This window comes from Schistosoma haematobium, chromosome ZW, assembly GCF_000699445.3.
Source record: "Schistosoma haematobium chromosome ZW, whole genome shotgun sequence".
Lineage (NCBI taxonomy): Eukaryota > Metazoa > Platyhelminthes > Trematoda > Strigeidida > Schistosomatidae > Schistosoma > Schistosoma haematobium.
The window spans coordinates 81,110,088-81,121,882 of NC_067195.1; the positions used below are offsets into that span (position 1 = coordinate 81,110,088).

Below are 11,795 nucleotides of genomic sequence, written 5' to 3' on the forward strand. Positions count from 1 at the left end.
CTTCAAGCACTGATGCCACGTTTTGGTTTGGCCGCCCCTAACTTTCTTCCAACCATTTCCAATACCGGATAGCATTGCACGTCGTGGTAATCGGTGTTCAGGCATACGTAACACGTGGCCTAACCATCTCAGTCGATGAAGATTCATAACCTCATCAACTGATTTACCATCATTCCCTAATACCCTGCGTCTAACCTCACTATTACTTACCCGGTGATCCCAGCAGATGCCAGCAATATTTCTAAGGCATCTGTGGTCAAATACTAATAGCTTACGAGTGTCTTCTACTCTTAATGGCCATGTTTCGCTGCCGTAAATTAAAACAGAACGGACTGCTGCGCAGTATACTCGTTCTTTTATTGATAGACGGATATCTTGCCTTCGCCATAGGTGACGCAAGTTGGCAAAAGCCAATCGAGCTTTTCGAATCCGTGCTGAGATTTCGTCCGATACCAACCCATTAGGGCTGATCAGACTTCCAAGATAAGTGAAGTTGTCAACGCGTTCGACTACTTCACTCCCTATCTTTAGTTCAGGTGTTGACGCAGACCAGTCCTGAAGCAACAACTTGCATTTAGAGGGAGAGAAGCGCATTCCAAACATCCTGGCATTGTTGCTCAGTGCTACCAGAAGACTCTGTATTTTGTCAGCGTCTTCACCAAACAGGACTATGTCATCTGCGTATTCTAAGTCGATAAGTGGATCTCCTGGAAGGAGATCATTGCCCGAAAATTCAGTCGACGAGAATGCTATTTCCATCAATAGGTCTATGATGAAGTTAAACAAAAATGGAGAAAGTGGACAGCCTTGACGGACACCACTTGAGGTTGCAGAAGCAGATGACGGTTCGCCATAAGCTCTCACTCGACTAGTAGTGTTCAACTAAAGAGCCTTCACAAGGTTTATGTACTTCTGAGGTACGCCTTTCAATGACAGACACTGCCACAGAATCTCGCGGTCTACCGAGTCAAACGCTGCTTTTAAGTCAAGAAAGATCACCATTGTCGGACGCCGATAAGTATGCCTGTGTTCTAGAATCTGACGAATGGTGAATATGTGGTCGATGCAGCCACGACCAGGTCTAAAGCCAGCTTGGTTCTCTCGTGTTTGCAGTTCACGAGTCTTAGTCAAGCGTCTAATAATTATCGAGGCTAGTATTTTAGATATTATATTAGTTAAACTAATCCCTCTGTGGTTGTCACAGGATGATTTTAACCCTTTCTTATATATTGGGACGATAAGTGATTGTGACCAGTTAGATGGAATAACGTCTAACTCCCAGATCTTAGCTAAAATATTAGTCAACCTAATCGCTAAAATTGGACCACCATCCTTAAAGACCTGTAGAGCCAATCCATCTGGACCAGCTGCCCTTCCTCGTTTCAGATTAACTATAGCCTTTTGAACTTCAGCTAGAGTTGGGGGACCTACTTCAATGTTCCATTCACACTGTCTGGGAATGGAGGGTAGTTGTAGAGTAGCTGTAGGCCAGCTGAACTGTTCTCTAAAGTGTTCCGCCCATCGTTCTAAACGTCTGGACTGGGAGCAGATGAGAGTGTCGTCTTTTTCCGAAATAGTCTGACTTACACTTGACTTATTAATTCCAGTTTCTTTTATTAGTCTGTAGAGCTGTCTTGTGTTCCCTATAGCCGCCGCCTTTTCCATCTCTTTTGCTTTCGTTGCCCACCACTGCTCATGGTCGTTCCTCAGACTTTTGGTTAACCTAGATCTGATTTGTTGTCGCTCTTCATCATGTTCAGAACCTGATGGGACGAGTTTGCGAGAATCCATCAGTGTGATAGACTTTGAAGAAATCCACTGGTTCTTTGAAACTCTGTGGTTTAAGTCGCTAATAGATGTCACTGCTGCTTCCACAGCTGCTTGTATTTCATTCCAAGCAACATCTGGGTCAGCCTCGTCTTCAGAACTACCTAATCGCGACCTCAGTTGTTCCTGGAATCTGCTTTTGGTTTCCTCGCTACTCAGTTCGGTTCTAATGGGTCTTTTTACTGTGGCTTTTTTGCGTCCAGTGAGGCGCAAGCAGATGTGTGCCCGTATTAGGGCGTGGTCGGAGTCCAAGCAGGTACTCCAGAATGAGCGACAATCTTCTACCGACCCTCTCCAACGATGACTGATGGCAATATGGTCTATTTGAGTCCATCGTTGGTTTAGTGTAGGGAGTCGCCATGTTAGACGATGTCTCTCCTTATGCTTAAAATTTGTGTTTGCTAAAAACAAACGATTGTCTGAGCACAGTTGCAGCAGACGGTCACCATTATCTGTTCGTTGTGTCGGAATACTAAAATATCCACCTAAATGCCTTTCTGTTTGGTTTAAACTACCTATCTGGGCATTAAAGTCACCTGCTACGAGTACTATGTTTGAGCGTTTAGCTTTCTGAAGAAGTTCAGAAAGCTTTCTGTAAAATTCATCTTTCACTTCATCTGAGCTGCAGTCGGTGGGAGCGTAGGCAGAAACGACGAAAAGGCAACGACGTGTGTCCCTATCCTTCCGAGTTTTTACGGAGCCGTTTAGCCGAACAGCACATAAACGACTGTTAACGGGGATCCACTCTAACAGTGCTTGTTCCGCCCTCATGCTTAGTGCTATCCCTACTCCTGCCAGTCCACGAGAGCTGGCCATCGGGTCACCAGATACACGTAGGGTGTATCTCGTTGGCTCTCCGTTTTGCCGAGGTGAGGTCAAGTGAATGATCACACTGGGATCCTGTATGTGTGTTTCAGAGACACAGCATACATCAATGGTACGAGATTCTAGGGTTCTAGCCAAGGAAGCCTGTTGACTGACTTGAAGGCTCCAATGTGTAGTTTGGAGTGAGGTTTCAGTAGACCTGGGACAGAGTTTTGAGCACTAGAATCGTTGGCTATGGTGACACTTGAGGAGGAAGCCGAAAAAATAAGTTTAGAGGTGAAAGTCGATGTAGGAGGAATAATAGGAATTGGAGAGGGAGGTTGATTATGAATACAGTGGTCTTGAGTGCTGTTAGAGGTATGAGGGCGGTTATCACTTCCCGGTTGCCCACACCGTGGAAGGGTTCTTCTGGAGGTACGTGAAAAGGGAATTGGATTAGAGGCGGTCTTAGTGACCTGAGAGCGTGACCGCAGTGCCCAAGGGACAACTGCTTGAAGTCGGCCACACACAACCTTTTTATGAGTAATTCTTGTGTTAGCTCCGTACTTTTAGGGACCTTACTGCCGGAGACGGATATCCGTGGGATAAGGCGAGGTGTGTATTTTTAGGGCCGACCTTTTCTAACCCCACCCCTCCTTGTGGGAAGGCAGCATCGCTGTCATGCTGGTTGTCTGAAGGAAACACCTTACTGCTGTCACACCTCTGTACAGTCAGCAGTACGACTTCGCCTTCGGACCTTGGGTTTGTTGCTTTTAGTCTTACCGCTCTTCAACCGACCTGTCTGACATGGTAGGACCTTGAGGAACGGTTGTTCCAGCCAGTATAGCTCGGTTGCTTCATCACGATAGGCAAGCCCGACCGCCACGTAAAGGTAGCAACAACGGTCGAGAAAGGGCAATCGTAATTGTTGTCAATTCTTTCTGTACAATTATATTAGTCCACTCGATAATACCAGTTGGTTTAAGTTACTTAAGTAAATTTTATGGTTGGATATGTGCTTTATCTAATTCTGAGTTCAGTTAAAATAATTTGAGACATAGTTGTCCCTATCTTTAAAAAGGGTTCACGTCGTTCCTGTAACAACTATCGGGGGATAAGCCTACTTCCGATTGCGTCCAAGCTATTGGCTTCCATCATACTTCGTAGGTTGTTCAAAACCCCAGAAAGATTGACTCGCGAGGAGCAGGCTGGGTTTCGTTCTGGTCGAGGATGTATTGATCATATCTTCACTCTCCGCCAAATGTTAGAACACCGCCATACTTATCAAAGGCCAACAATCGTAGTGTTTCTTGACATCAGGGCTGCCTTCGATTCGTTGGACAGAACTGTTCTCTGGGATTGTCTATTGAAGAAGGGTGTGCCTGAGAAGTTTATTAATATCCTGAAAGCCCTATATAAAAACACCTCAGGCAGAGTGAGGGCATACAACCACCTCTCTCCATTGTTCCATTCGAGCAGTGGGGTTAGGCAGGGTTGCCCAATCTCACCATTCCTCTTCAACTTTGCCATCGATGACATTCTGGAAACAGCTCTGATGAATGTAAGTAATGGTGGTGTGGATCTGTTGCCTGGAGAAAGACTTCTTGACCTTGAGTATGCGGACGATATTGTCTTACTGTGCGATAATGCCCAAGGCATGCAATCCACACTTAATCAGTTGGCAATCAGTGTCCGTAAGTATGGTATGTGCGTTGCACCTTCGAAGTGCAAAGTACTTCTACAAGACTGGTAGGATTCTAATCCTGTACTCACCCTGGATGGTGAGCAGATAGACGTAGTCGAGAAGTTCGTGTATCTGGGTAGCTGCATAAGTGCTGGTGGGGGTGTGAGTGATGAGATCAATGCACGTATAGTGAAAGCCAGAGCGGCTTACGCCAATCTGGGCCATCTATGGCGCCTTCGTGATGTTAGTCTGGCTGTAAAAGGTCGGATCTACAACGCGTCGGTGAGAGCAGTTTTGCTCTATGCTTGTGAAACCTGGCCTCTCCAAGTTGAGGACGTTAGACGACTCTCTGTGTTCGATCATCGCTGTCTCCGAAGGATTGCTGACATTCAGTGGCAACACCATGTCAGTAATGCAGAGGCTCGGCATCGTGTGTTCGGGCACAGAGATGATAATTCAATTGGTGTCAACATCTTGAAACACCGACTTCGGTGGCTTGGACATGTTCTCCGAATGTCGTCCCAGAGGATTCCACGTCGTGCATTATTTGCCGACTCTGGGACAGGTTGGAAGAAGCGGATAGGTGGTCAGTGCATGACATGGTGTCGTGGCATGAAAGAAAGCTGCAAAGGACTGGCTTGTGTTGGTCCTTCACGACTCCCTGGTTGGGGTCTGAGAGATGGTGCTACACAGTGGCTAGAGACGTTATCAGATATGGCTCAGAATAGAAGCCAGTGGCGATCCTGCTGTACCATTCTTTTACTTTCTTCATAAAAAGTGGTTGTGTCTCTCTTAACTGAAAGATTTCTTCCGATTGTACCTTTGCGTTCCCTGATTACTAGCACATTACCTTACACCAATCTATTCGTTATTGTTCTCTCTTTTTTTTGTTGCGCTCCTTAGCTTTTTTTTCTCTTTTTATTTCTTTGTATTCCTCTCGAATTTTCATCGTTTTGTGTGGCACATATATATTGGCGCTCTCTTGTACCAATACTCATGTGTCCAAATAATAAAATAATAAATAAATTACTTTTTCTAGACCCAGAGACCGCAGTTCTTTCAAGTACTTGCATTTTAATCAGTGGTTTTCAAACAAAGCTACATGAACTAAGGTCCAAATACCTTTCGACAAAAATAAAGCTTATAGGGCACGATGAATACATTTTCAATATTACTAGACACACCCGATAACAAAGTATTTAACTACAGCATGATTTACCGCCTTCGATAATTAGTGTACAACTAAACAGGAATTGAGAATTATAACCCAATGAATTTACTACTAGTTACATTTTGTTGAAGCTAAGCTTCAAAATGCATGTTTGGGATGCGATTCTCTCCCTCCAAATGTTAAATGTTACTTCAGGACTTGTTTGTGTCACCACCTAAATTAACGGTAGTGAGTGAAGTAGTTGGGAGCATCGACTACTTCACTTCCATAGATCCTTATGGTTTGGTACCTGACGAAATCTCAGCACGAATTTAGAAGGCTCGATTAGCTCGTGTATTTCGGGAGCATAGAGTAACCGCCTACTTCGGCTGGCGATGTCATCTGGTGTAAGAGTAGGCTAGAAGAAAGCTAAGGGAGGCCAAACCAAAATGTACCATCAGTCATTGAACTATGAAATAGATGTGCAGTACATACCTGACCAAGGTAAGCTTAATTATCGTAACTAGCGGTTAGAAATTTTGAATGACATTGCTCAAAATTGTCTGTGATGGCGCAAGTACATCCACTCTTTGTATTCACCTAGGTTTTAAGTTTCTAAATTCCTTATAATTTTTTTATTTTATTAATTTATATTTCCTCCACGAATCGTATCTTCGATGCTTAATCTGTTTTATTATCGCTAGTACTGTTACTACCTCTGCGATTTGCCTAAACAATTTTATCTTGCCGTGATAATCGGTTATGAGAACTTGGAAAGATGTACATACATACCAGGTTCTATGTTGCATTCGACTGACCAATGGACTCAAGGCGTTTTACATCGAATTATTCGAAACAATCAGTGGGAAAAAAGAAGCGTACATCTGTTAAAGACTGTGAAGCTGTAGGCATCAATTTTGTGACCTACATTTGATTAGTATATATCTAGCCTTTAACATCATAATTGTAGTTCAAAGGTGTCTTAATATTTCATACTTTAAGTATCCTTATGATAAAAATAAAAATGGTTTTATTGAGTGTTCTGTAACCTCGCTTTTCTAATCCATGGAACTGTGAAAGTGATTTTGTTATCATTTTAACACAAATTTAGACTAAGTAAGCAGCTCACTTCTTGTTTCGGAAAAGAATTAAAACTACACTTATTTCTATAATACATAAAGTTGAGCAACAATAACCTGTAAATAGAATTACCTGAAGTTTGTGAAGATTGTACATCACCTTTATATCCCCATGCTACCAAACTGGTTAACTCATTCCGTAATGAACTTATTTCATCATTCTTTTTGCGCAACTCATATTCAAGTACTAGAAGAAAAGTAAACAGGCGTGATTTACTTTGGAATTTAAAAAAGATACCTTTTAGTTTTTCTTCAAGTGTATTCCCATCATCTGATATCCGTCCAATATCTGACGAATCCAAAGAGGATAGGCTTGGATATTTCCCTACATACATAATCAAAAAAAACATATTTGCTTACCCATCAACAAACTGGATGACTCCACAGAAGATAAGTTCAAATTATCAACAAAATTTGGACTAGTGAAGAACTCATGCAAAAGTTTTATACTTTTACCACGCTCCAACTGTTCAAAATAGTACTCGAGAGCAGACAAAAAGAGCTTTTTATCCAGTAAATACTCGGCAACTTCTATAGATTTGCGACTATCTTCATTTTTCTGAGACTCCTCATCGAATTCGTGACTCTGAATAAGATTCTCATTGCAATTTGTAAAGGGTGTCTTTTCTATACGTACTGACATTGAATAAGGTGACTAAAGGAGAAAAACACTAAATCTCAACAACAATCTTGAGTAAAAGAACTTCAAAAGTTAATGGACTTATAAAAAAGCCTCAAAGCTGATTAAAATTATTTTAACAATAATATGATAGTGGAGCGTTAGCAAGCTTTTTAAATGTAAGGTTTGATGTTGAAACATGTAGTACATGTGCCATAAGCACCACCTATCGAGACGCGCAATCCTAACTGACAGCAAGTTGGAGAAAATCTAAGGGTACTCATAGCAAGGCGCGTAATTATTTTATGAGGTTATTAATCCATATTATAGGCCATGTTCGTAGATATAGACTGCCTACGTCGAGTGATGGCTTAAAATCAATAGCACTAAGGTAGGTGAATTTTTATTTAGCCCTAAATATTGGGTTTCAATATATATTTATATACTTTTTATTCTGTACATTTATGTCTTTTCGAACAATGTTCTCTATTTGTTATATTTACCAGCATTAATACTTCTGCTGCCTCGACATTCATTTTGTCAATTTCATCTCGCTATGCTGATACAGAGTGGTTTTTTGGACTAGTGTACATTTGTGCCAGGTCCTATACCAACTGTACATTATTCCGCGCTTGATTCAAGTTGCAAATAAAATGCCTCAGATCGTGTTTACCCAGTTCTTTTTGACTTTAATAATGGTACATACTTGACCACTTGGGCACGAATTGGACAGCTATGAGTATTACTAGTTAGCATACCGAATCCAACTAATCTTAATTATGACAAGACTGTGTAACCCCCTACTTCTGTGAACTGGTATGAAGCCAGATGAGTATGCAACCTGAAATGAATTGTTTTATTTCAATCGTTATTGTCTGTTAATAATGACTAGTTTCGGGAAAAAATCAATCAACTTATTCAGTATGTATTTTGGTGAGTCACACTTAAGGTGTAAGGGCTAATTATATTACCCGGTTACTCAAACCGAAGTAGGTGGATCCAGATTTAGTGGAAAAAAAGACAAAAGCATTAACCACCGACCTACTAATTATGAACTAATTACGTACATTTTATGAATACATATCCGCTTTTATGTATGGCTGGCCATCTAATTAGATTGTTTATGGACAATATTTATTCGGTGCAAATACTATTAATCACTTCTCCTAATCGACGTGACATAAATTTTTCGTTTTCTCACACATTTAGTCTGTTGTTATAATGTGCTTGAAATCCCATAAGCATTACTTACGTTACTTTTTGATATCGCATTATCGATTAAAAATTACACAACTCGATCGGTCTACGAAGTAAACAAAATTGGTAATAATCTAGTACTAGTTGTGTCAAATGAAACTGCCAACTGAGAGGGGGAAAGCACTGTAATGGACAGTTTCGCATCCTTTTACAAGTCACCTATTGATCACGAATATTGTGTAGATCCCTACCAAGAAATCTTCACCTAACGATGAGACTTAGATTAAGATCAGTGGTCTCGTGAAGTGTCATAACTTCATCTAACCACTCAGCATTTTATCAACTTATTTCTATACCAGTCAGAGTTAGGCGCCAATGGAGGAAATGGTTAAGATTGCCCTCAATAAGTACTTTTTTCATACACAAGCAATGGGTTAGGGATGCCTCTTCAACCTTCATAAGACATGTTCTGCAGTTGTAATACGAAACGATCGTGAAGTGTACTTGCCCGTTGATTAAGAGATGGATACTTAACCCGAACTACCTACGATGAGATTTAGATTTTTTTGAAAGTATAGGTGTATAATTGACGTAGGTGTACTACCTTCTTATTAAGTTGATCAAATACCGACGAATGTTTCTGTAAATTGAATATAACGGGCAAATCAATAACACCCCTGAACCTTAAACCATGAAAAATCGTTTTTATAACAAACTAAGCACATAAACAACTCTATGCTTTGCGCTAAAATCATTCATCTTCCTGGCTACAGAACATGTCTGCATTATAGCCAATGTCCCTTTCTAGATGAAAATTCAAAACCTCTAATCCCCACCCTAGTTAACTGTTTTCATCCTCTTCAAAATTTGAGAAGACGGAGAGCTGATATTCAAAAGGAGAGACCTCTTGATAATTTTTCGCTTAACAGGCAGAGTAACCTGTAGAAGACGTCCAGACTTATTAACTATGTGAAATCTATCTAGCATTCACATAACTATCTTTTTGCCGCAAACTAACCACTTAATAAAGCTGTTTTCAGGGTTAATAACTAGCTGAGAATTCGTCCACACTATACTTCTACCACTTAACTATGAGGGCAACACCATTTTTAAATGTGAAATCTATTATTCATTGGAGCTTAAAGTTTGGTATTTCAACAAAAAAACAGTTTTCAAGTCACCACTGCTTTGACAATCAATTATGGACACATGGCACGTCCGTGACACAAAATAAGCACTGACGCCCAGATGTAGCGTACTACTGGAATATAGCGCTATTCCGTTCAGAATCAGATCAGTGTAATTGGAACAGAAGGCCTACAGCCTATGTTATTCCTCTTCTAAAGTGCTTCTCTGAGTGTCTATCTTTTTCTTGAATGAGTCAATTGAAGGTACGAACACCGCCGCTTCGGGCAACAGGTTTCAAGAATCGATGACTCGGTGAGAAAACCTTTATACCACAGCTATTTTGTTCATTCTTGGTTTTTCTACTCACCTACTTTGTCCCTTAAGTCGTTCCGATCTGGTAGGAAGAACAAGAGAGAATAAGTCAGGCCCAAACTCATTTCTAGATATTATATGAGTGAAAATCAGGTCACCAACTCTGCCGTAGGACAGAGTAAAGAGGTCTAGCTTTTCAAGCACATATTTGAATGGAAAACCCCGAGGTCCGGGATCTACAGGAGTAGCTGTCCTCTGTATTTTTTCCAGGATATCCAAGTCACCTATTTAACCGGGTTGTGTATATTGTAATGAACATGGCAATATCTAACTTGGCGAATGTCCGTCTTAAAGCCCACAGTGTTCTAAACCTCTTAGCTGCAAGCTCCCGGCAGTGGGTCTTGGTCATAATATCATGACCCACTGTCACCCCAAAATCCTTATGAGGCCGGAACACAGGTACAGGTACCTCCCCTATGCTTTACCTATTTACCTCTGTATTCCCAAAGGTCATGTAGACACTTTTACTAGACAGAATTGACTGTTTTGTCCATGGGATGGGGGAAGCTTATTTTTGGATGGCTATTGATCTTGTTATATTTCTTTTGAAAACAGATGAGCTATATACTTGAAAATTAATAACAGAAGGAACTGATGAATAACTTTTACAGTAATCCCTCTTACTACCTACAGAACAATGATAACCTTTGAGCTTTTTTCAAGGAGAGTTGACAGATAGCACCATCTCCGCATCGTTTGGTGGGAAGTTCCATGACTTGCTTACTACAAACCACCAAAACATTGCATGCTCTTTCAGTTTCAGCTTCAGTTTGGAAAGGACAGGAGACTACCTTGTCTTTGCTAGTCCTAGCGATGATGATCTTCCAGTTGATCACAATTCATTTTTATTGCGTCGGCAGATGGAGCTTCAAACATATATTGAAGTAAGCACTTTCATCTACCCATAATTTCCCTTGAGCGTCGATAGTCAGCTGACAACTAATTTGTTCTGCTCTAGGGAACATCGTTAGAGCGTCCTCATAAAACTTCGGTTTCGTGAGACAAAAATCATTAAGGGATGTCAGATCCAAGCTATCAACAGGTAACTTGCAGACCGCAATCAAGCCACATCTGTTCTTCTATCCTATCTTCATGGGATATGTTTTCGGAAACGGTAAGAGTGATAGTGTTTCTGACAGACAATGCTACTCCTCCATCTTCACGCTCCTAGTTTCTATCGGCTCTTATTGGTGTGAAATTTCCAAAATTATGTTCCCTTTTTTCTACAGACTGATTCAGTCAATTTTCAGACTGCAGTTGCATCCAGCCTAAAGGAATTATTTGCACACCTGGTTTCGATCATATGTTCAGAAATTGTAGAATTGTGGTCCACTTCGTCATTAGTACTCTTCTAATAGTAGACTTGATCATAAAATTGTAGATGTGTCATGATGTGACTACCTAATGTATAAAATCTTTCGTGGAAGTCACATCATTGTCTACCCTGACTTATCGTATCGTGACAATTAGTGATATAACTGGACTATTTAACAAGCACATTTAGGCTGGGGATAGAACAATATATTTAATATGAATAAAAAAGTTACTCAAGGATGACCACGCCTGCAAGGCTGAGCCATGACATCCGATATATTGAATTAGTGTTCCCGCGTTCTCCATAGTTAACCTTCTGTTCGTGTCAACTGTTGAATATGTCTCTTCAGTAATTATATGCTGGGCTTCGAAAATCGTGTTGTTAGGGTACATTGGCACCACAAAATTTCTGAACGTTAGTGTGAATGATCTGAAGACCATTTAAGTAGGTCCGTGTTGCACCGAAAGTGGTTTCGGTATCACTTCCTAATGAGGACTCACCACCCAAAAATTACAATTTTAAGGTTCTTTCGCGAGCGTCTTATATCAGTCTCAGTCCCT

General features: G+C 40.9%; 1 protein-coding gene across 1 annotated transcript in view; it reads right to left on the bottom strand.

Annotated features, from left to right (window-relative positions):
* The window catches only part of MS3_00004516 (uncharacterized protein), a 67,051-nt gene extending 57,352 nt beyond the window's left edge, over positions 1–9,699 (bottom strand). Inside the window, exons 1-4 of the mRNA XM_051212443.1 lie at positions 9,602–9,699; positions 6,965–7,259; positions 6,843–6,929; positions 6,678–6,791 (exon numbers count right to left, since the gene is read on the bottom strand). Of these exons, the coding sequence (XP_051072628.1) occupies positions 6,678–6,791; positions 6,843–6,929; positions 6,965–7,247 (484 nt within the window). The 5' untranslated portion in view covers positions 7,248–7,259; positions 9,602–9,699. The remainder of the gene's footprint in view (positions 1–6,677; positions 6,792–6,842; positions 6,930–6,964; positions 7,260–9,601) is intronic.
* Between the last annotated feature and the right edge of the window lie 2,096 nt (positions 9,700–11,795).